A 25,115-nucleotide genomic window follows, 5' to 3' on the forward strand; every position below is an offset into this window, starting at 1 on the left:
CATGATCTGTCTCTAGCTCACAATCTCAAGAATCCAAGCCAGTGGCCCTCATAGAGCAGAAAGAGGAAAATGTAAATGACCCAAATGAAATGACCTCCCTCCCTCCCCAGAAGAAGTGGCCCGAAAGGCTGCCAGGTAGTATGCTTCCAAAGGGCCTTGTGTGGTGATCACATGAAAGTCAGTCTTCTTTTTTCATCAGGTTGTTGGTTTGTTCTTGAGACAGGGCCTTGCACTGTAGCTCAGCCTGGCCTTGAACCCCTCCTTCTTCAGCCTCCCGAGAGCTAGGGTTTTAGGTGTGTGTATGATGCCCAGACTATCACTAGTTTTATTGTTTTCGCTGTTGTTTTGTTTTGAGACAGGAGCTCACTATGTAGTCCTGGTTGGTCTAGAACATGCTATGTAGACCAGGCTGGCCTCCAGCTCACAGACATCCACCAGCCTCTGCTTCCTAACGTGTGTACCACCATGCCTGACATTATCACCAGTTTGGTCCATGATCACACCATTCCTTTCCAATTAATTAAGGGTAAATGGAGGCAGAAGGTCATCTCAGATAACCCCAACTCAGAGAAGTAGAACTCAGAACACGTGCAGGGTATTTAATAGAAGCATATAGCAAATGGCATCTCATAAGGAATATAGTGTCCCTTTCAGACATTAAAAACTCAATGATAAACATTTATTTGGTAATGCTATGCTAAACTTAATAAATAATTTATCTCATTTAATCCTCACAGAAACTATGCTTCTATTTTTTGACCTGTTTTATGGCTGAGAATACAAAGAGGTAATATAGCTTGGTAAAGGCACTGAGCCCATAGGACTCAGCCAGAATGTAACCCAAGGATTCTGACTGTTATGTGTGTATTGAGGATAGAGCCCAGGGCCTTCCTTGTGTGTGAAGTAAGTACTGTACCACTGAATACCAGCAGCCTGAATTCTGAGACAGCCCAAATTCAGAGCTGCACACCGAGTTATCCTGATTCCAGCAGGGCAGAAGTTACCCATACGTACGTGCGTGTGTGTGTGTGTGTGTGTGTGTGTGTGTGTGTGTGTGTGTGTGTGTGTATGCACATCACCTGACAGAAAACTACAGATGGTTGTCACGCTGTGTTTTAGCTGCCCTTTCTGTTTTCAGGAAGGCAAGGAGAGCCATCCCTACCTGAGCTCCCACACCCTGCAGGGTTCTTGCCACAGGCACTTAGAACCCACCCTCTTCCTTTGTCAGCCTCAATTCCCCTGCTGAGAGCTCAGCAGGCAGGGCCCTGCAGGGGCCATCTGCTGGGGGCTCACTGCAGCAGGCCTGTTAACTACTAACTCTGTCAGTAAATGCCTGCCAGCATTTCATTGTTGTCCTAGCTCATTGTAGGTTACTTTTTAGAAAATAAATTCAAGATTTTGTGTTGATTTTAACCATACTAATAAATAGTTAGCCACAGTCATAAATCGCTGCCCTGAGAGCAGTGCTTTCTACAAGTCAACCCTGATGTCTCTCCTGGGGGTGGGGCCATGGTCTCAAGTCATAAATCCCTCCGCCCTTTGTCTGATTGCCCTGAAGGACATTATACTTTCTTTTTTTTCCTGCACGTTCGTGTTTTCTTCACAGCTTACTCCATCATGTGTGTTGTTGGTTTGTTACCTTGATAACATCTAGTCTCACCTTATCATGTTCTCCTCAAGGCTTCTCTGGCTCTCAGTGGTGTTTGCTGAAATCCTTGTGCTCATTTGAGTTGTGCCTTTGCCCTTTTTAAATAACACTCTACCTAAAAGTGTCCATTGCAGGAGCCAGAGAAATGGGCCCAAAGGTTAAGAGTACTCACTCATCTTGCAGAGGACCTGGGTTCAGTTCCCAGCACCCAAATGGAGGCTCACAACCATCTGTAATACTGGTCTCTGTGGGCATGTCATGTACAAACACAACACATACATACATGTAGGCAGAATACTCATGCATACAAGAAAAATAAATTACAAAAAACCATATCTTTTATTTGAGTCTGTGAACACTTCCTTTTTTCTTTCTTTTCTTTCTAGTTCCGGTTCTAATCTTCTGATGGCAATACCTTTAACAGTGTTTACAAGAGCCCCGAGTCCTGGTGGTGATCATTACAGGCTTATGTTAGCTTTTCGAGTTTGGAGGTCAGAGTACCAGCTTTACAAACCACTTGGTGACTGTATTTAAAACTGCTACAGCCCATAATACAGCTTTAGACTTCAGAAAGAAAAAAAGAAAGTCTTTAAGAACATAAGATTAAATTAAATATAAGGGCAGAGGATATAGTTCATGGAAGAGGTCTTGTCTTGTAAGCACAAGGGTCCACATTAGATCCCCAGCACTGCACAGATGCATTACTGAGTCAGGTTTAGTCTTGAGGAGTTGTCTTGTACCATGTTCTCCTATTCTTGTTCCTCTCAGCCAGCTCTAGAGAGGCATGCTTAGCTGCAGGACACTGCATACTTGCTACAGTTTTAGTGTCTGTCCAGAAGCCATTATCACGGCCAAGGTAGACATGCAGTACCCCCCCAAATCTTCTCATGGCCTTGGGCAATCCATCCCTCCATTCACCTTTCCCCTAATCAAGCTGCTTAAACCTTTTCTATTCACAACCACTCTTTGCTTGAGAAAGTTTATGTGACCCTGAGATTACAAGTATAGGAAATGTATGTAAATCCAACATTTACTGGTAATAAATCATCAAGAACTTTATTTTAAAATAATTATTTGGTATACAATACTTTTATCATTTATTATAAACAAAAGCAGATTTGCATACTAATGAGATAGGTGTCTCTTTTTATGTAGAGAGTTAAATCTTGGCTGACTATTTGATGCTGCAGATGCAGGGGGCATCAGCAGGTCTTGATGAATACCTGGTCTTCTCAGTGCTGAGTGCAGAGAGCACTGCTTCACACAAACTGGTACAAGTACCCTTAGGGCCGTTTCAGAGATGATGTGAAAGTCTGCCCTAATACCAAGCCAAAATTTAACCTTTTTTAAAAAATAAAAGCAATTTAAACAGCAACTTGAAACATAAGCATTCTAGCACACCACCCAAAGTGCACTAATTCAACGTTCATGGTGAGAACTGCTGTAGAGAAATATTCAAAATGCCTGTTTTCCGTAAGCCACGTGTCTCTTTAAGCAGAGCCTTGGTGATAGCAGTAGAGTCCCTGTAGCTCCTAGAGCAGTAGTCCTGACTCAGAGCTGGTGTGCCTGACGAAGCATCTGTGGTATTGCCTGGCACACGCCACTGTGCGAAGCACACTGTATGCATTGTACGTTCAGAACGGAGGCCATGGTGAAGTAACGCTGTCAGACTAAGCATAGAACCTGCCAGAAACAGGCAGTCATTGTCAAAGTTGAAACTTTGACTTTCTTATTGTTGCATGTTCAGAAACATTTTGTCACCAAATCTTTTGTAACATTCCCACTACACACACACACACACACACACACACACACACACACTCACACACTCAGTTATTTAACCCCTGTTGGGCTAGGCTCTAGGTACCCACTAATTTGCTTTCTGTCCATTTAGATTAGTTTGTGTTTTTTAGTATCACAGATACAGTCTGGGACCGGTAGGGTCTGTCTCTTTAGCATGTTTTATTGAGACCCGGCCATTCTCTTGTTCTTTCCTTCTTGCTGGGTGATGCTCGCTGCAAGGCTAACAGTTTGTTTGCCCAGCTTGACTACCTCCTTGTGACCTTGAGCAGCCTCATCTTTATGAGGCTTCAGTTCTTACTTTATAAGGTGGCAATATCCTAGGTACTATAGGGTCATCACAACATAATTAGGATTATTTATATGGTATTCTCCAGAAAATGCCAGGCACACAGCAGGAGCTCAGTAGGTAGCAACTGCTGCCTTGGTTTGTAATTACCTCAGTGCTCGATGGCCTAAACAGCCTCTAGGCCCCCTTTTCCTTGAGTGTCCTGTGGTGTCCTAGTGCTGTGTGCTTTACACTGACATATGAGAGGTTTGCAGGGGTGGCCTCAGGCTGAATCGCTCAGGCCTCTGTTCAGAGAAGTACCAACCTCTGACTTGTAGGGCTAGGGTCTTGGACAAAGTCCTCAGTCTTTTCAGTATGTATGGTCCGGGATGCTTGTCAAGATGTGAGCCTCCAGAGGGTCTGAATCTTAGATTGTGGCAGATCGTGGGAATCTGCCTTTAACAGGTTCCCCAGTGGGCTCCCACCTTGGTGTCTGTGGGCCATGGACCACTCTTGAGAAGCACTGGTGAAGTGTGTGATCTCCAGATTCCTATAGTGAGGATGGAGAGAGCATGATGCCTGTGTCCTGAAAACTATCCATTTTCTCCAAGGCTCACTTGGCTTGCCTTTGATTCAGCAGATGTTCTCTGAGCAACTGGTATGAACCAGGCAGCTCTGATCCCTCTTGTCATACACTGCTTCTCGGTGAAGACACCTTCCAGCTCCTGGGTGGAGTCTTGCCAGAAGGCTTCCATCATGAGCATATTCAAGAACTGTTCCCGGGGCAGCATATTTGAACTTCCAGTACAGCTATAGGGTTTGGCTTTTGTCGCTGCTGTTGCTGTTTTTCTGTTCGTGCTTTCTTAGCTCCTGAGGAGTTTCGGATGTTTTGTTGTTCCTGTTATTGGGCTATGATGTAACTTGACACCATTAAAAGTTTGCCATTTGAGTCCTACTGCCACTGGTGAGTGGCATTGGGTTCTGGTTGAGACATGCAGATGTAGAGTATACAACTGACCAGGACTGAATTCAGGGAGGACTTGGGCTTCTGGTATCCTGGTAGTTTTATCTCTCAAGCTACCGGATGAAAGGTGGCAAAGCTATTCCCTAAGCAGTGATCGCTGAACCATGTGAGGCAGGGCACTACAAGCCAGTCCCACAGCTGGAACTGATCACGCTTGGTCTCCTGGAACTGGGGTGTGGAGCAGAGCATCTCCTGTCAGACAGGGCCCAGTCTGACAGCCACTACCATAAGAGAAAGCAAGCAGTGACTTCTGGCTGAATAAAGTATGATTCAAGCCAGCCCATACTTTCTTCAGTTTGTGCCAAAACTTTGAATTGTCTTCCTCCTTTATTCCTAGCCATGCCCCTGCTTTCAATTAATTGTGTGTATAGCAAAGCAATCTTTGTCAAGAATAAGGAGCTAACTTTTCCACTATTGATTTCTGGGCTGTCTGATTCACTCTCACTTTATGTCCTAGAAAGACTCCCAGAGCTGAAGACCAAGTAGTGTTTGTTCTCCTTCAGCTGTATGGCAAAGGCAAGTTAGTTTCCCCTTCTGAGAATCTCAAGTTCTCAAGGGTGGCACTGTTTTGTCTTGTCCCCTGGCACAGCTTTTTGTTGTTTGAAGGACAGTGCTCACTGGCTAGGGTAACTCTCAGAGCAAGTGACTGGCAACCATTTCACAGGTCAACGAGGGATGAATGGCAGCTGGTGTTTTTGCAGATCTCTACTGTTCAAGTCTGGGCACCACAGCTAAAGAAAGGCTTGTAGTCATAGGGAAAGGTTCAGTTAAACTTGGTGTGAGTGCCTGCTACGTACCAGTCTCCAGAGTAATCCCATAGACTAAGAATGGCATGTATATTGCCTGTGCTCCACTCAGTGTTCAGTGGCTGGCTCTGGTAGGTCCAGTATCATCCAGTTCAGATGCATTTAATGTCTCCAGTGTTTCATTCAGACTACTCTGTGCTATCCTGTGACCTTCAGCAAGTTCCTTAGCCTCTCCCATGCTCGTCTAGAGCAGCAGGAATGTATCCTGGGATAGCGTGAGGAGTGAGGTACACAGCAAGTCTATACTCAGACCAGGACGGTGTGAAACTATTATGGTCTGTATTGTGCTTTATTTTTATTTATTTTTGGTGCTAGTGATTGAACATGCTAAGCAGGCACACTACCACAGAGCTACACCCAGCCCGTCTTCATTATTGCTGTCCCCTGGCTCTCAGCATGAAAGGGAGAGCCGGAGTGTACAAGATTTCACCCACACAAGTGTAAAAGGCTAGGCAGAAACAGTTGAGATAATCTCATAAATCCAATGAAAAGGCCAGAGTAAAGGGACAGATTGGACGGCTTTCCTGTATCATAGAAGGAGAACTAAAAGCCTATTTTTCACTTGTTAACTTTGACTACTTATGTGAACATGTTGCCGACATGGATTTACTGGAGTACCTTTGACCCCTTAAGAGTCAAGATGACAAGATTGTATTTAGTTGGGATCTTTGAGTTCTGTTACATAGTAGCAGCCCTGTGCAACATAAGGCACCCTCTTAGCATTCCTGTCTGGGCAAAGCTGCTGTTGCAGAAAGGGCGGGCTGCACTGCAGGAGGCCTGCAAGCCTGGAGTACCAGCTCTGATGTGGATGCCCACTCAGTGCCGGAGTGAAGCGCAGGCCTGTCCAGGCAGCTGCCGGCTCCTGCTGCCCCTTCATCCGTCCACTCCTGCTTCTCCTCCCAGGTGGTCACCCAGCACCACTGCCAACAGTGAAGTTAACAAATGTTTTAATTTTACTGCTCAGTAGTTCTGCAGAGGGAGAGACAGCAGAGGGGATAATGAGAAGCACTTCAGAAGCCGCTGGTGGTAGGAACCCCATTCCCCTCAACTTAGATGATAATGCCAGACACAGTGGATTCCCAGAGAGAATTTGAACTGTTCAGAGAGCTGTAGGCAAAGGAAACAGCCTGGCCTGGGATAGAGTAAGGCGACTGCGCTATCAGTAAGAAAGGAAAATAGAGGAAGCAGTGTGTTTACCAAGCGTGTTAGCGTGTTAGGTGTGCAGAGCGACTGTGAGCTCTTCTTGTATGAGACATCACTGTAACATTGAGCAGCCTGGAAATATCGAGCACCTATTCCCACAGGCTCTGCAGATCAGGAGTCTGGGTGGTACCTGGCTGGTCCTTGACTTGATACTCACTGCAGCTGGAATGTCAGCCAGCTACTGCTGTCTGCAGGCTCAGTGGCAGAGCGTCTTCTACGTTTCCCCTTAGCAGTTCCAGAAGGCATGTTTTCATACGACACTCTGCTGCAGTTGGACCTGTCCCTTCTTCCCAGTGACCTCTTCCTAGGGCAGTTCAAATATGGTGGCTCTCATCTCCCAGAGCAAGGCAGAGAGGGACAGCAGGTGTGCAGAGCAAGTCCGTGTTTACACTTACACTGTCACATGCACACCTGTGCTCATGGGCCACACAGAGAAGCGTAGTAACCTGTCTCCCAAAGGCTTACCCCACTGCTGATAAGTCATGTGGGCTAGCCTAAGGGTGTAACCTGGATGCGGAAGTCGTGGGAGCTGGTTTTCATGCTCTTGAGCCCAGGGTTCTTACCGCTGTCAGTGAAGGGTGCTCTAAAGTGATGATACACCAACTAACAAAACACATGAGAAGCTGAATTTCTTTGGCCAAAGGGGTTTAAGCATTCACCTGATGTCTTTATTTCTTGTTCATTGTTTTTAAAGTAGAAGATACGTTACCTAAGGTGAATGGAAATCATTTACTATAGTAAGATCTTTATGTAGCTTTTTGTTTAATGTGAGCACCTGCACATGTGTAGTGTATGTTCAGATGCTGCAAAAGCCAGAAGAGGGCATCAGGATCCCCTAGAACTAGAGTTCCAGGTGCTTGTGAAGTTCCCAACATGGATGCTGGACTGAGCTTTGGCTCTCTGCAAGAACAGCAAGTGCTGTGGCCATGAAAGGAAAGATTATTGAGCTAAGTTTTGGAGATGAACAGAAACCATAAGAAGTCCTCATGTATATAAGAAGTGCACGTGCAAACTGTATGTGTGGTATTACATTTTGGTGACCTCATGGTTTTCAAAATAAGATTTTGCTAAAATAGAAATATTAACTGTACCTTTTTATTAACTTTGCTTTCTCCCATTTACATAAGAGAAGTTCTGTCAGACCAAAGAGCGGCTTGTTGGTTTTGTTGATTTTTGCCACTGGGGTTGCTGATATTTTACTGTGATCTGAAATATTCAAGATTTGTTCTGTGGCCCTGAGACCTGGATCTAAGAAATAGCTCACAGATTTGGGTGGCTCTAGGTCAGAAGAGAGGACTGGAGATTGGACTTCTTTACAGGATTGTCTGGGGGAAGAAATAAGAGTTGACAGCAGGCTGGGGACAGCCAGGCTAGGTGACAGTTCTCTGTCTCCTCAAAACAGTGTTTCAGGCCAATCTTAGATCCTGCTCTGGTTATGGATTTGGAGGAAGACTGAAAGTGGCTGGCCACAAACAACCATAGTGCTTCAGTCTTACTGATGTCAGGGAGCTGTGATACCAAGGCTGAGCGATGCCAAGTGTTATTGGAAGGTCAGGTGGCACGATCTGAGAGGCAAGGCAGGCTGTGTGTGAGTGTTGGTTCCAGAAGAAACTTTGACACTTTCCTTTCTAGAGTAGAAGCAGCGTTGCCATGGGGTAATTAATATGAGAATCATGTTCTCTGACAGCTGGCACCTATAAGCCAACACATTGTTAGCCTTATTACAGAGTATAGCTAAATGTAATAAGGCCCATGTCTTTCTAAATAGTCTATCATTCAGAATGTAAATGACTTAAAGTGTTCTTTTTTCCTAACTTGCAGATTTTAATTGCATTCTCAAATAGTAAAATGACAGTTCATTCAATTTGAAATTCAGATATCCCTGCCTGAGAAATACCCAGTGTCATAAGATTCAGAAAGGTATAATTAGGCAAGAAGTGCATTGCATTTGTTAAAAATATCCCGTACACCTACTATGTGCCAGGCTGTGCTTCTTGCTGAGGCTGTAGAGCCTTGGAAGCAAGATTGCTGCCTTGCGTGTGTGTCCAGTGCAGAGGAGGAGGTGGGCCTGTGGGACCCTAAGGGAAGCCTGAGGATGGGAGTGGGTCCCCAAAGGTTGAGCTGGTTCAGTTGCTCTATCTAGAAGCTGATACTATGGATAAAGATGGATATGGATGGGTATGGTTATAGGTATGGCTGGTGGAGAGGTGTGAGGGTCAAGATGTCAGAGCTCTCACGCCACACAGCTGCCTCCTGGAGGCCAGTTAATCTGTGTGTGTGTTTGGTTCACAGACCATAATGGATTGTCTCAAGGGTGAAGGAGGAGGCTCAGCATTCCAGAGAATACTGGACAAAGTGCACAGAGGGAGCCTGGATGTGCAGGTGGCCCTGACTCTCATGAGACTATACCAGGAGTCTACACCTGCAGAGAAAGTGTCTCAGATTCAGCCAGAAGGTAGGAGGGCATTCTGGCCACCTGGGTGACCCAGTTTGGATTTCCAGCCAGGAACCTGTATCATTGGTGGCTTTCACATAGGTTCTTGTGCCATCCCAGAAGCTGCATGTTAAATATGCACAGGCTTCATGTGAGTCTCCGTTTCTGCCCTAGTTATCTAGGCAGGTACCTCAACAAGCTGAGACTACTGTCGTTGTCTTCTTGCCTTTCAAAAAGCTGCACGTCCAAAGCAGGGCCTCAAGTGACTGGTTCGCAGCCAGCACTTAAAGGCTGGAGTTGCTCCCGTTCAGGTTAGATACAAAGCAGTGGCCTTGCCTACCAGAAGTTAACCTCTGGCTGGCTCCGAAGCTTTGTATTTCAACAGATAAATGAAACATTTTTCCTTTCATAGAGTTTAAACAGAATAATAAAGTATTTTCCTCTCCAAAAGTGATTCTGCATTCAGGTGCACAGAAGCACTTTACTATTCTGTTAGATCTCTCTCGACAGACCATGCTGTCATTTTCTTCAAATTGACTAGCTTCTCTTGTGTGTCTCTAATTCTTTCTCCCCCAGGGAGCACAGGAGAGGGAAAGACCTTGTCTGTTCTGTTACTAGAACACAAAGAGGACCTGATCCAGTGTGTAACACAGCTCAGACCTATTGTGGAGTTTCTGGAAACAGCCAAGGAGGAATTCCTGCCAGGCTCCGAAAAAAGGGTAACTGTGTCGAGCCTCTGCCCCTTCTGAACTGCCGCAGAGCTTGTTTCCAGGGCCTCTGCTGCACGAGGCACTCTCTGCCTTGCGATATTTTGATACTTCCTGCATAGTAATCGCCTTGGCTGCTCTGAGCTTCCTGTCGCATGTTCTAATCATTTCTTGCCGTAGTTTATACCATGCACTTTGCAACACAGGGCAGCTGGGCAGATGGGTGGACAGATGATCCACATTGGCTGGGACTCTGATTTTACTGGAAGCCACTGTAGCCAGAGTTGACTGTTAAGGCACATTTGTAATTACAATGCTTTTCTTGTTTAAAGAAATGATACATGGTTAATATAGAGATAAAGAGGAAAACAAGCAAAAAAAAAAAAAATTTTTTTTTTAAGTTGAGAGAACCCTGCTAGGAATTTCCCTCTGTCCTTGGCATCCTGAGATGGAGGCAGTGGCAGCTCATGGTCCTTCTCTGCTACCCTGTTCCTCTCTCTACAGTGTGGGCCTGGGGAGTGCCGCTCTAGTCCGATGGCATCCCACGGCGTCCCATGGCGTCCCACGCCTCGCTCACTCCTTACTCTTGGGCATTTGTTGCCAGTATTTCGGTGTGAGGAAATGGTGTTGCAGAGACCATTCTTGCAGGCAGAGCTCTGCAGACTACTCAAGGTTATTTCCTTAGGGTAAACTTTAAATGGAGTTTAGAATAGAGCATAAAAGTTTTTGTGGGCATTGTCACAGTGCCCTTCAGGAAGGTCACACCAGTTTATTCTCCCAACAGCTAGCTGCTAAAACCCTCATAAAACTGCTGGCATGAGTTCTCAGAGCAACTAGATAACTGTATTTGTTGTATTATCGATTTCAACTTTGTGCTAAAAATATGTCTGTCTAGAAGAAAAGGTGGGGAGAGAGAACTTTTGTGGCATTGCTTCTTAAAACTCCAGAGTGACTTATGTCCAGGAGAGATGTTTCAGAACCGTTGGTGTGTTAGCACTGGGTTCAGAGTGAGCTGGGTCCATCTGTCTGAGTCATCTTAGGTTGAAAATCCAGGCAGACAGATGAGTGGGGCAGCTTCTAACTTCAAAATTGAATTTTAAAAATCATGATGTATTAAAGTTCTGCAAGCTTCATAGGCAGTGTTAATGTGGTGGAGAGTGAGCTGCTGTTTTCCTCCTGAGATCTCAGATTAGAGGTTGTTTTAGGCACTCAGCTTCGGTAAGTTGCTCCTTGCACTATACTCCCTGTTGAGAGATTTCATTGATTATTCTTCCCAGCCCTTTGCTGATGAGCCAGGCTGAAAGTGGGCTTTGCGCTGTAAAACAGCATTTAGGTAGAGCCAGCCCCAGCTCTGCTCTGCCACAGGATAGACCACACTGTCATTTTCTCCTGTCACTTTCAGTTTATTTGACAACAGAGGCTGCAGTAGAACTTAAATTAGTTGCAAATCACAGGAACACTTTTCTAGTTGGGGTCATAACAGCCACAGCGGCTGCTCCTGGGAGTCTCAGGCAGCCCGGCCCAACCAGCTATAGAAGAGACTATTGAAATAGTCGATGGCCACAACTCCCTGTCCCCGTGGGGAACGAGCTCCAGGCCTATCAGAACTTGTTTTATCAAATTATGCTTTTTTTGTGCTTTATCTGTAAAAAACCTTGATTTCGTTGTGTAAAAACTGAACAGCAACCATTTCTTACTTGAGGACATAAGCATAGCAGTCAGTTACTGTAGCTGCCTTTGGCTTGCTGCTTAACAGTCTGCTAAGAGATGTCCTAAAGGCTTCCAGGGTCCTGAATGTTTGCTTCCTTGGAGCTTATTGAAGCTGGGGCTCTGCTGGGCTCTCTGGGCCCAGGAACATTGAGAGCTTCCTTACCACTGTGCAGATGGCAGGCGGGCAGCTGATGGTAACACACTGCTGCTTCTGAAGGCGCACATGCGTCCTTAACAGTCACACTGAGCTCTGTGAGTAGCTGCCTCCTCTCACAGAATCCCCAGGACGGTGCAGGAGTTGGTTTGGTTATTTTCATTTGCAAGTGGGGAAAACAAGCTTCTAAGATGCATGTAACTTGCCCAAAGTCATACAGCACGGGAAGCAGCGCTGAGGTACCAACTGGGTCAGTCTGGCCACAAGAGCCCTCCCTGTGCTGCTTGAATACTGGGCATCAGAAGGCTGCTTGAGAGTGAAGGGTTGCTCTGAGGTCACTACATGTCTTAAATACAAGCTTTTAAGTTTTAAATTGTGGCTTATTTAGTCAGTATTTACCATAGACATTAGACATTATCCAAGGGAAAACGACTAGTTTTAAAAACTCAATTCATTGTTTTAGAACGGAGCTAATTTGATAATGGCAGCTGCTGGCATGACGGATCTGCTTGGCTGTCTCCTGAGAGCAGGCATTTCCCAGAGGAAGGCTCACAGATCAGTCACTGTGGAGCTGTGGATCAAATACTTTGAAATAGTCTCCTCATTCCCTGGTTCCGTAAGAGCCATGCTATGCATATTACATCGTGGTTTATTAAGAAATACTTCTATTGGACTGGAGAGGTGGTTCAGCAGTTGAGAGCACTGGCTGCTCTTCAAGAGGACCTGGGTTCTACTCCCAGCACCCACACAGCAGCTCACAACTTTCTGTAACCCCAGTTCCAGGGGATCTAACATTCTCACACAGACATATATGCAGGCAAAACACCAGTGCATATAAAATTAAATACAATTTTTAAAAAGAAAGAAATAGTTGTATGGCAGTAGGAAAGTGTTTGTCTCGTGTTTTGTTGTTCAACATCTTTACTAGAGCCCTGTGGCCTTTTTGCTCAGAAAATTCATTGACAAACCAAGGATGAGCAAGGGAAGTGGGACTGTTGAGCTGGAGGGTAGCTGAAGCAAGTGGCCGTGGAGAATGAGAAGACTGGGGAATAACAGACACACGGGGCTAGAGGATGGGCTGTGGGTAAGACAACTGCAGGAGCCTGAGGGCCTGAGTGTGGTCCCAGCACCCATGCATTAAGTAGGCAAAGTCACCGTGTGTGCCTTGAGCCCCAAGCACATAGAGCATCACTAGGGCTGGCAGGCCAAGATCTGGGTTCAGTGAGAGACCCTGTCTCAAGAGACAAAGGCAAAATTGATAGAACAGAACACCCAGTGTCTTTGCATGAACAGTGCATACGTACATGTACACAGACAGACACATATACACAGCACAGGAATGTGAGCATATATATACACAAAGAAGAATTTAACAAAAACAAACAAACAAAACTACACAAAGCTTAGGGGCATACACTATAATCTCAATACTCAGGAAGTTGAAGCAGGAAAATTTCCCTGAGCTTGAGGCCAACCTGGGCTGCAGAGTGACAGCCTGGGCTGAGGACAGCCAAGGCTGCATAAGACTGGTCTGTACAAAACAGAAAGAGAGAGAGAGAGAGAGGGGGGGGGGAGGGAGGTTATAAGAAAAATAATTTGAAAGAACAGTTTATTATTATTATTTTTTTAATGTTCAAATCAAGTAGAAGTGAATAAACAGAATTGACTATGGAACTGAGACAGAACATGTTTGAACAATGCTAAGTGCTGTCTGAGGGTTTATTGCTGTGAGCAGACACCATGACCAAGGCAAGTCTTAAAAGGACATTTAATTGGGGCTGGCTTACGGGTTCAGAGGTTCAGTCCATTATCATCAAGGTGGGAACATGGCAGCATCCAGGCAGGCACGGTGCAGGAGGAGCTGAGAGTTCTACATCTTCATCTGAAGGCTGCTAGCAGAATACTGGCTTCCAGGTAGCTAGGATGAGGGTATTAAAGCCCAACCCCACAGTGACACACCTACTCCAACAGGTCATACCTTCTAATCGTGCCACTCCCTGGGCCAAGCATATACAAACCATAAGTGTGTACCCCATTTCTCAGTCTTGGTTTTTTTGGGGTTTGGTTTTTTGTTGTTGGTTTGTTTTTGTTTTTGTTTTTGTTTTTGTTTTTTTTTTTTTTGAGACAGGGTTTCTGTGTAGCCCTGGCTGTCCTGGAACTCACTCTGTAGACCAGTCTGGCCTCGAACTCAGAAATCCGCCTGCCTCTGCCTCCCAAGTGCTGGGATTAAAGGTGTGCGTCACCACTGCCTAGCTCAGTCTCAGTATCTTAAGCAGACAGGATCCAAAGAGCTGGTCAGAAGTGCATTGCTTACTGGATCACACCAGCCAGATCTGAGGTGCTTTTAGCTAGCTAGCACTTGAGAGGCTGAAGCAAGAGCATTGCCATGAGTTCAAAGCCAGCCTGGGCTACATAACAAGTACTAGGCCAGTCTTGTTTCTAAAATGGTTTTCAAACAGTGTTGGGAGCTGTTGGAAGCAGGCTGCAGATAGGCTTGCTGCTAGGGAAGACTTTTATGGAGCTGTTTGTTTGGAGAGTGAGGTTTTTGGGGTTTTGTTTTTAAACAGAAAAGAGAAGTCATAGAAGACTATGACAAAAAGCAGTGCTCCAGAGTGGCACAGCAAAAGTCACACAGGCAGCATAGCTGCTTAGGAAAGAGCCAGTGAAGCTGAGCCACATACCGCAGTCACAGTCACGCTGGCTTTCACCTTTGCTCTTCGTCATAGCATGCAGTGTGCTTGGGGAGGTTTTAATATTTGTACACCTTGGGGATATTGGGATTATGGGAATTTTCTTATGAACCATTTATGCCTTCTCCCAGGAGTGCTGCTTCTGAGTTTCCCCAAGAAGGTCCTGAGCATACCACCTCTCCTTTTAGGGAAACAGTCTTATCTGGCCTATTTGAAGGTCTTCTTTGCACCTTGGAGATTGTGACTCACATGAGAACTCCAGATCTCCTTATGAGGCTCTGCTTCAAGATCCTCTTGAAACATCTGCCCCTGTACTTACTCAGGAACAAGATAATCAGAACAATGTAAACTTAAAAAGGTCAACAAGACTTGGCAGGCTAAAGGAGTTGTCAGCAGATCAGATTAACAACCTCTTCCTACTGTATGCTTAGGCGATTACGTAGCATAGAAGATTGGGGGCTGCACGTGTATACCCCTCCAGGAGAAGGCACAGCAACAACATTAGATTGGCTGGAGTTATCTCTGCAGTACACAGGGGCTTATACTGATGGACAAAATTGCTGTGGAAAAATAATAAAAGAATTAGGTGTCAGGGCCTCCCTCAGAAAAGTGAGCTCATGCAGGGACACTATGGTGTCCTATGGCCAAGGAACAAAAGAATACCAAGATTAGACATATAAAGAAATTCCACAAAGATATAATATAAACATTGTATTATACCAGAAATTAAATAACTGCAGCAACGTTGGCCTGAGGATTTTTCTTGATCCAAATGACAATTGGTACCTTGACCATTAAGAGTTAATAATACACCATGCTGGACATGGCAATCTGCCTGCGCTGGCTTGGAGATTTTCTTTTTGTCTAGTGCCCTTGAAACCACAAGAGATGACAGCGTGAGAACAGGCTGTCATTTACCATATATATTTGCTTTGGCAAAATATGCTTCTAGATTCTTAGAAGTTGGGTTATGGGGTTGATGAGGGAAAATGATTTGTAAAAGATAACTCTGTTCTACCATGGTTTGTTGATGATGACAAAACTTAGGACCCCAGACCTGCAAGAGGAAGTTAAACATGTGTCCAGGGACAAAAATGATCTGATCTGTATCTCTTGGAACAACATGAATCTATCCCTGCCTCCTGCATTCTGTATCAAGAAAGAAACACCCCAACTGCCAGTCAGTCAAGCTGCAAGAGTCTCCTGTGCCTGACTCAATTTTCCTCACTCACTCCTTCCCTTCTTCCCTCCTCTCTGGAACCTGTCAACTGCTAGGGCAGCCATTTTCTCTCCTCCTCTCCTCCCCTCCCCACACACATACACTGACTGGCAAGAGACTGACTCGGGAGGGCTTGGAGGTGGTGGGCATCCTGTATGGCTCTCTTGCCGGCTTTTCCGGCCAGCCGTGTGTCAGATTCATTGTGAATCACAATAACTGATGTCTGCTTGATTGCACGCCCCTGCAGGTGATTCAGGGCTGCTGTGAGGGTGGAACACCCAAGGAGACGATAGAGAATCTGTTGCACAGAGTGACTGAAGAGAAGACCCTGCCTGCCAAGAGTCTGGTAAAGCTCCTCCAGGCTGTGAGGACAGCATTCCCAAACCTGGGCCTCCTGCTGGACAATTTGCAGAAAGTAGGGGAGTTACCCGGCACCACAGGTACTAGCTAATTGTTCACTTTCTGGACAGGAGTTGCTTATACAGAAAATCACAGCTTAAAGCTGCTTTCTGGCCCCCTGCTGGGAAGATGAGACACGCGTTAAGAAATGGCATTACGAAGCAAGCTCACTGTCGCAGATCAGTTGGAATCTGAGGACTCTTCTCCATTAAGCTCCCTCCTAGGGTCTCTGTGGTTCAGATTTATTAATGAGCCCTCCTCCTACAGGCCTGACCAGAGTCACCTGTGAAACTGAATGGACAGAGGAGCCCAGGATATTGTGCATTCCAGCAGACCATGTGGATGAATGTGAGTGGCAAGTTCAAATCCCGACTGTCCCCTACCCAGCTATGCATTACAGTTCCCAGATTACTCGCCCCCATACACACACACACACACACACACACCTTGGTGTCCCTTAGTTTGAGGGAAGGAGCCTATTTCTGTTTTTAGCCCGGCGGGAACTATCCCAGAGCATATATGATCAAGATAGCGTTCAGAAAAACAAACAAACAAATGGATATCTGGGAAACAGGAGAGCTTTTCTCCAGCTTATAGTAATAATTATACACAAAATGGGGCAGCTTCCAAAATGGAGAAGAAAATAGGCTGTTGTCTTTCTCCCTAAGTCTGTGCCATAGATCGCCTTATCTATTAGTTGTATGATTGCCCCATTTAATGTATCAAAACATTCTCTTGCATTTCTAAAAACTCCAGTCTCCTTTGAAGGCTGTGTGTGCTTTTCTATTGCAAAGCTGTGCATGGCATGTTACATGTGCCCTGATCTGGGCAGATGTGTGACGGGAAGACTGGAGACCACCGTGCCATTCGAGTCTGTCTGACCTTAAGCATACAGCTTCACTTTACGAACCCCATTGTCCCTGGAATGAGTGTAAGAATTGTCTCTTTTATTTTTGTGGCTATTGTGAAATGACACCTGCTAGACATTCAATGAAGTGCTTGGCACATAGTAGGACATCAGCAAATATTAGATGCTGCCTTTACAGTCAGTCTCATCATCAGGCGTTACAGTGGCAGTAGTCCTTTGCCTTCAGGATTTTTTAGGCTTAGTTTCCAGAAGTGGATTTACTGGGTCAAAAAGGAAAATAAAAACATAACTATATATAAAGTAAGGGACATACAGATTGCTGTACTTTCTTTACCTTTAAGGAAATATGACTTAAGAAAGTAGCTGACAGATGGGCTCAGGGATATCTGAACAGACTGCACTCACCTTCCCGGGCACTGCCTGGACTGGTGACTACTGGTATTTGGGATCACCACATGAATCCTTAACCCAGGGCATCGTGAAGAACACAATCTGTACATCAGAGCCTCTGACAAATGCAGCATTCTCATTACCCACCTGCTGGGCAGTCACTGCCTTCTCCCATCCACTAACCTGTTTATACAACCCTGAAGCACTGGTGATTCTGTGTAGACCAGAGGAAATATGAGCCCTGTGTGTGCAGCCCCAGGCTGGCCACGGGACTCTGCTCCGCAGCAGAGGCAGCTCATGGCTGCTGTTCTCTCTCACTTGTCTGTGACTCTTGTCTTCTTAGAAGCCCTTGGCTGTCTTTGGTGCATCAAGCATTATTGTTCCGATGCTGTCCTTACAGCCTCCCCTAGCCCTGGTGCTTACGGAGCCGAGCTGTTGAGAAAGTACCAGGAAAACCTGTCTGAGGTTCTCATAGACAACCAGGTGCTGCTGAAGGTGATCTCTAGGGTGAAGAGCTTAGCCCCTGGAGACAGAGAGGTGAGCAGCAGGGAGGGGCGAGGAGGGGATACGACTCTGTATACACATGCATTTCCATTTTCTAAAAATACATATACACAGCTATGTTGGGAAATGCCAAGAAGGAGAACTAGAAGGTGACTCCTTTTCTAAGGGAAAGTGCCAAATAGAGTAGATGCAGTTTCTTATTTTCAAGTTTGTTTATTTGGTTTGTAGAGTGAACAGCTTGCAGGAGTTGGTCCTTTTTTCCTGGGTGACTTACAGTGAGCAGACTGAGTTCATTAGATTTGGTGGCCAGCACCATTGCTACCTCAGCCATCTCACTGTAGTCATAAAGAAAGGCACTCATGAGAAAGAAAGAAGACCTTTGTTACAAAGAAGAAATCTGTCTGTATCCATGTTTGCTAGCACATGCCTCTAATCCCACCACTAAGGAGACTAAAGGAAGAGGATTATTAGGTCAGTGCCAGCCTGAGATGTACAGGGAAATCCTGCCTAAAAACCAAACCATACACAATCACCACCACCCCAACACCATCCAGCTAAAATTATTTTGTGTGAGTATATGTTAAAAGTCACACCAAGGGCATGATGTATGTTAAATTAGCTTCCTACTACTCTGCTGTTTCCCTGACTCCATACCCAACCCCTTACACACAAAGTGCATTTGATTTGAAAAGCCCTCCCCTCCCAGAACACAGAGTCAACTGTTTTGCCACCAGCTCAGGGTCAATCTTTTACACTTACATTTGTGCTGCATCTTGAAGGTCATGCAGACCCTCGTGAAACAGGACTCTGGCTCAGGTGGCTTCAATTCCCTGATGTCAGCAGCTCTGGAGAGGCGGACTCTCTCTGCAACAGCCATTTGGCAACTGCTGCTAGCGGTTCAAGAGACTGAGACCTGCCCACTGAATCTGCTCCTGGAGGAAGTAGGAAGGGAGGCTGGTGCTGGGGCTTTCTTCCGGGCAGGTGAGTTGTCTTCCCTCTGCGTGATGGCCCCTATAGAGACAACTGCCGACCCCTAGGAAGTAAGAGGACTCTCTTACAGTTGCCTCCTGTGTCCCTCCCCTCGGGAGCAACAGCAGATACGTTCCTGTGTCCTCCCACATAGTGGGGTAACCATAGGTGCTGTGTGTTTGAGGAAGGCAGGAAGAGAGGATTCTGAGTGTGTTCAGTGAGTGGCATTTGAAGAGCTAGATCGTGAATACTGACTCAAGCATGGCTCACCACCCACATGCATGGAAACATCAGGTGGTGCATGTATGCAAAGGCTTAGGTGTCATAGGAAAAGCAGGGTGAGCAGCTGTGTTCAGGGATGTGGGTGCCACCATCCATCACTATGAGTTCCTGTACTCTGGCTGCAGTGCTGGCAGCCATTCTCCTCACACCTAGCCCAAGTGAAGAGACAGACGGGCTCTGTTTGTGGAGGGTCGAGTGGAAAGGTGAAGGAGAAAATGATGCCCATGGTTTGACTGAGTGTCCAGTTTCCCTTCCTTTCAGTGACTGCCCCAGAGAGCACGGTGTTGGAAACCGTCCTAAGGCATAGCAAGCTAGTCCAGGAGGCCATCCAGCAGACGGCGGGCTGTGAGCACCTTTCTTCAGAGGAAGAGCACCTGGCAGAGACCATGAAGGAGGTGGGGAGTGGAGGACGGGTGGAGGTTTGCAGGGTGTGGCGTTCTGTAGAACTTTGCAGGGTGGATGCCCAGCCCCATCTCTCTCCTCTGCAGCATGCCTTCTGCATACCTAGTGCTTCACTAGCTCCTCAGAGCACCACTGCCTTTAGCTCTCCAGCCCCAAGTGGCAGGTGATGCCATCCCCTTTTACAGAAGCCCTCGGGCTCGCACAGTTGTGTTTCCCATCTAGGACACTGGCAAGTAAGCAGTGAACCCAGTGTCCAACCCCAGCAGGCACATCTTAGAGCGGTGGGGTAATTGAAATGGTGACTCTGTCTACTGTGCTCTCACAAGCAGCTGGTCTCAGGTGCAGGGAGTTGGTCTTCATGTGTGTTTTCTTCTGTTTCTTTAAGGAGCCAAGATAAACATAGATAGAACAAAGCTTTGTCCATATGGGCCAGCAAACAGTGCCAGCTTGTTTTCTGAGAGGCATCTCATACTGACCAGCATCCCAGAAAGCTAGATGGGGCTGAGGAAGATTAAGCAATGTCTAAACCCTGTCATGTACATCTGGAACAGAGAAGGATAATAAAGGAACATAAAATTAAACTACAGATGTACCTGGAGTGTCCTTTTGATCCACATAGACAGAGGGCAAGATTCTAACCATCCCCACCGGCGACAGCCCCTCCTCAGTCTGCCTCTCAGACAGGAAGAAGGCGGCACACGCTCCCACAGAGCTCCAGAGGCAAGGCTCATCTGCCTGCCTCTCTCCAGAGTGCCACGCACTTCAGAGCTGGGGCCTCTGCAGTTGATCGTTTTAGCCTCACTAATTAGTCTCCTGCCTGCCTGCAGGGACATCAGGTTTATTTAGATAGACTTGAAAAGAGCGAAAGTAAAATGTCTGCCGCAATGAAAGTTCTATGTGGCCATCTGTGGTGGTCTTGCTTTATTTTCTCAGTGTGTGCTGACTCTCTGCCCATAGCGCTAGCATTCTGAAAGAGGACAGCTTTGAAATCATTTTCCTGGCCTCTTTAAAGCCCCTATTTGAACCTGCTTTAAAACGCTGAGTTTCTTTATGAAAGAAAATGATGTTTAAAAGGGTACATCTAAGTGTCTAAAAATATGAAGCCACTCTTCATGCAGAATTACTTCTAGACATGGAGACAATTATATATTATGAAAAATTATCTTGATCTCTACAGAAGCAGCTGCTTCCAAATGCTGTAGCCAGCTCATCACCATCCCCCTCCTGTGCTAATGTCTAGAATCCTATACCCCTCCCCACAGGCTTCATTTGCTCACTTCTGGAATCTTACAGCCACCTCCCTCTTCCTGGGCTCACTTCTAGAATCCTATACACTTCTACCCCGACCCCCAGGCTTCCTGTGCTCAGATCTAGAAAGGCTCTTTGGGAGGTGCCTGGTGCTGAGACACAGTTCTTACAGGAAACACGGGTGCCTCCGTATGTTGTCTCTGCACAACTTGGTATGTGCTTGCCTGGTTTGCATTTTGCTTATTTTCTTATCCTCTGGAAACAGGGTTCTCCACGTGTCTCAGAGAGAAATACAAGCCACCTAAAGATGGCGCTGTGTCTTCTAGAATTTAGTTTTTCTGCACTGATGTTGAAGATCCTGGAGACAATCTGATGTTAACACAGCTTGTTATCTTGTTTTCATTTAGATACTGAGCATATCCTCCGAGACAGTGAGCCCTGAAGCCTCCCTGAGAGTGGTGCTGAGCAAAGCCATGGAGAAATCTGTCTCAGCCTCTGTGGTCTGTCACCTCCTATGCAGTGTCCATAAGTCTTTCCCTGGCCTGCAACCCGTCATGCAGGAGTTGGCACATGTTGGTAAGGAACAGAGTTTGAGGGCCTGCTAAACCCTGGGGCACTTTGTGTATTGAGGAGAAGAAACAGCTGATGTAGGAGGATGTCGTGCTTCAGGATATTTGCTCCTCTTATGTGCTCTTGGTACCTAACAGCCAGGAGCGCAGGTGTGACATGTGCTATTTGTGTTTAGTGGGAAGTAAAGATGACAGCTATATCACTTCTGAGTTTCCAGAGGATCCAGTTAATCTCCAGTCTCCTCTAAGAGTGTGTTAGAGAAGTTGCAAAGCGTAATAGAAGCTGAGCCCTGGAGCCATGAGTCTTCTCCTGTGCAGGTTTCCTTACCAAGGAAAATGGAGAGGAGAGGTGGAAGGTGACTGCTGGGCTTCATCCTGGTGCTGAGGACAAAGCGGAGGAAGCAGCCAAGGCAGCCAGAGAAGACTGCCAGGCCACAGAACAAAAGGAGCAGGGGGAGCCTGGGCCTGTGCCAGAGCCACAGGAGAAAGACACTTCTGCCTCCCCAGACTCTGCCAAGAAGAGCTTCGTCTGCAAAGCCTGTGACAAGAGCTTCCATTTCTACTGCCGTCTAAAGGTGCACATGAAGCGCTGCCGGGTGGCCAAGAGCAAGCAGGTGCAGAGTAAGGAGAGCAGTGAGACCAGGGACTCGGAGAAGGAGCTGGAGAAGCGCCAGCCGGACACCCGCACCGAGGCCAGAGAGCCTGATGCCCCTAAGAAGAAGAAGAAGCGGCTGCCAGTGACATGTGACCTCTGCGGAAGAGAGTTTGCCCATGCCTCAGGTATGTATGTCAGAAGGCAGCCGTGGCTGCAGATGCTGTTGCTTGGGCTCTAGCCTGGCAGTGTGTGCACCATGAGTGTGGATGGCTTCAGCACGGGGACAGGTTCATAGGGGTGTGATGTGTCCTGAGAAGAACACAGATGCTGGGGTTGGCCCCAGAACTTTGCTCTCCCAACTGTTAGGGAGATTCCTCATCATACCTCTCTGTCCTGTTAGGAAATCTGAAGATAGATCTAAGTGCCTAGCACCACACCCACACACTGGCAGTTATAATAATTGTAGCCAGATGTTTAACACCTGGCTTGTGGATGCCCACATCCCATTTACTTACTGATAAACTTATTGATATGGAAACCCTAGGCCATTACATCAGAATCATTTTTGCCTTGCCCCAGATGTCAGGTAAACCTAACGAAACTTAAAAAATGAGTTTTGTTTCCTTATTTGTAAGTAGAGAGTCCTTTAAGAGAGGGGTGATGGGGAAGATGGGCTAAAAATCTCTATGCCAGATTCAACCAGGGGTGAGGCTAAGATGACTGCGAATCAGGAAGTGGACCAATGGCATGTGAATGTCATGGCAGGACACTGAGGCTGGGGTAGCCTGGCCTCCTGTGGCTGAAGCGTGAGGCTGACGAGTACAGCTTGTTTAGGTATCCTCCTGCTGGGTTCCTCACGCTGACTGCAGTCTCTTCTGGGTCTGCTAACCCTGCCTAGGCATGCAGTACCACAAGCTGACTGAGCACTTCGACGAGAAACCTTTCTCCTGTGAGGAATGTGGGGCAAAGTTTGCAGCCAACTCTACCCTAAAGAACCACCTGCGCCTTCACACGGGGGACCGTCCATTCATGTGCAAGCACTGCCTCATGACCTTCACACAGGCCTCAGCCCTGGCTTACCACACCAAGAAAAAGCACTCGGAAGGTGAGGGATACACTGCCTTTTCCTGCAGAGTGCCACTGGGGGAGTTGAGGCAGGCACACTAGGTAGAGAGGTAAAGGCAGAAGGAACCATGTTTGCACAGGCGGTAGAAAGCTTTCCCTGAGGGCTCTTGGATTGCTGGCTGGAGCAGCATTAGGACCTTGTGGTCAGAGTTATGTATAGCCAGGAATTGTTTGAGCTTAGGATAGAGTTGAAGCAGGAGACTGATGGAGTACTTCTGTGGGTGCGCCATTCTAAGTGCCAGCGGACTAGCCTGCCCCTGCAACTGCCGGCCTGAGGGCTGGAGTGGGGGTGGGGCGGGGCAGCGACAGGTGGATTGCTGCCAGTGCATCCCGAGGAAGCATCCCAGGATGGTAGAGAACACGGTGGAGGCCAATGCAGTGACATGGGATAAGAGCTCAGAGCTCCTGAGTGTGAGTAGCCATGTCTCCACCGCCTTATCTGTATGGGTTTGGTGCCTCAGAGCCTCTCTGTCTCAGCAGTCCCCTTGACTTTAAAGCAAAGTTTGTCATGCCATGCTCCTGCTCAACACAATGGCTTTTCTTCCGCAGTGGGCAGTGTGAGTCCTGCAGCCTGCCAGGCCAACATGGTCAGGCCGACTGCACTCTGCCGTCTGCTCTCTCAGCCCTGTTTACTCAAGCTCTTCTGCGTGCATTGGGTCCTTACCAGCCTCAGGCTCTTTCTCCAGGACTTCTTCCATGGCTTCAGAGCTGCTCCTTTTCTTGGGTTCCTCCTTAAGACTCTGGTCCTCTTCCTTCCTTCAGGCCCATCTTCTTGTGATGGTTCTTTGGCATTTTTAGTGGAGACTGTCCTCACCTGTCTCTTTACTTTTCTCTACATGTACTGGGCATCTGCACCATAGTTTGTTCACCCCTAGTTATTTCCCCAGTAGAGTGCAGGCTCTGGGAAGATGGGGCTGCTAGTCTCTCAGGGAACTTGGAACAGTGCACGGCAACAGAAAGCCCTCAAGAAACACTTGCCAGGCAGTGGTGGCACAAGCCTTTAATCCCAGCACTCAGGAGGCTGAGGTGGGTGGATCTCTGAGTTTGAGGCCAGCCTGGTCTACCAAGTTAGTCAGTCACAGGAGACAGCCAGGACTACCCAGAGAATCCTTGTCTCAAAACTCCTAAAGAAAAGAACAGACAGACTTACTGAGTGGTTCTCCTGAGTGCTGCTGCAGACAGATGATTGGAAACACCTTTGTCCTGTCTCTGTGACACTTACATTTCAGTGGCAAGATGGACAGCAAACATGTGACAGAAATGGAGAGAGAGTCATTGTAAGGTGGAAATTAATGCTGGAGAGCAGTGGGGAAGAACAGGCTGGTGTGTGCTGTTCACACCATGAGAGATGCCCTCAGAGAAATGAGCAATCCAGTCAGGGACATCTGGAAGAAGGGCCATGTTCCTCCTTAGTGCAAGTGAGCTTTGGACCACAGAGAGCTAGAAGCAGAATCCTGAGGGACTGCGTTAGGAGGCAGTGTTCAGTCAGCTGTCAAAGGCAAAGGTTTGCAGGCTCATCTTAAAAGCCAAGGAAGGAACTTTGGTTTTCTCTTCTGTCCTCATGAATTGCCAAAAATAATAGCTTAAAATAACACATGTTGTTACCACCAGGGAGTTAGAACTTATTTTTAAAAGGGTTCTAAAAGCTAAAGGTTTCATCAGGGATGGATTCATCAGTTTGGGACTCTAGGAAAGACTCAGTTCCTGACCTGTGCGGCTTCTAGGCACTGCCTTGACTCTGGGCCACATCACTCTGGCCTCTGCACCTATTGCAGCCTCCTCCTTGGACTCTGTCCTCCCTCATAGCTGGGATTCCTTTAGGATATCTTCCCTGGATAGGCTAGCAAAGTCTGTCATCACAAGACATTTGACTCAGCCTCAGCAGTGCTTATAAGGGGACAGTAACAGGTTCTTGCTACAAAGTTGCTACAAGCCACCATAGTGTTGGGAACAGGTTGAAAGCAGACTGGGGTTCACACTGCATATGTGTTTACAAGCATGTGTGTGCCTGTACAAAATTTTACTTAATTGCCTGGTCAGTAAAAAGATGAGAACGAGGCTGCCTGCACTAGCTGGGGTGGGGCCTAGCATTGGGCTTACT

At 46.8% G+C, this 25,115-nt stretch overlaps 1 protein-coding gene across 7 annotated transcripts in view; it reads left to right on the plus strand.

Annotated features, from left to right (window-relative positions):
- The window catches only part of Zbtb40 (zinc finger and BTB domain containing 40), a 69,535-nt gene that overhangs the window by 30,810 nt on the left and 13,610 nt on the right, over positions 1-25,115 (plus strand). For all 7 annotated transcript variants that reach the window (XR_013110381.1, XR_013110382.1, XM_076933942.1 and 4 more), the window contains exons 4-13: positions 9,042-9,204; positions 9,760-9,902; positions 15,911-16,103; positions 16,330-16,410; positions 17,721-17,857; positions 18,604-18,805; positions 19,337-19,470; positions 21,133-21,301; positions 21,613-22,074; positions 22,788-22,994. Coding sequence is in view for 5 of the 7 variants with exons in the window: in XM_076933942.1 (XP_076790057.1) it covers positions 9,042-9,204; positions 9,760-9,902; positions 15,911-16,103; positions 16,330-16,410; positions 17,721-17,857; positions 18,604-18,805; positions 19,337-19,470; positions 21,133-21,301; positions 21,613-22,074; positions 22,788-22,994 (1,891 nt within the window). In the remaining 2 variants the exon portion in view is untranslated. The remainder of the gene's footprint in view (positions 1-9,041; positions 9,205-9,759; positions 9,903-15,910; positions 16,104-16,329; positions 16,411-17,720; positions 17,858-18,603; positions 18,806-19,336; positions 19,471-21,132; positions 21,302-21,612; positions 22,075-22,787; positions 22,995-25,115) is intronic.

The sequence above is a fragment of the Arvicanthis niloticus genome, chromosome 5, assembly GCF_011762505.2.
Source record: "Arvicanthis niloticus isolate mArvNil1 chromosome 5, mArvNil1.pat.X, whole genome shotgun sequence".
Lineage (NCBI taxonomy): Eukaryota > Metazoa > Chordata > Mammalia > Rodentia > Muridae > Arvicanthis > Arvicanthis niloticus.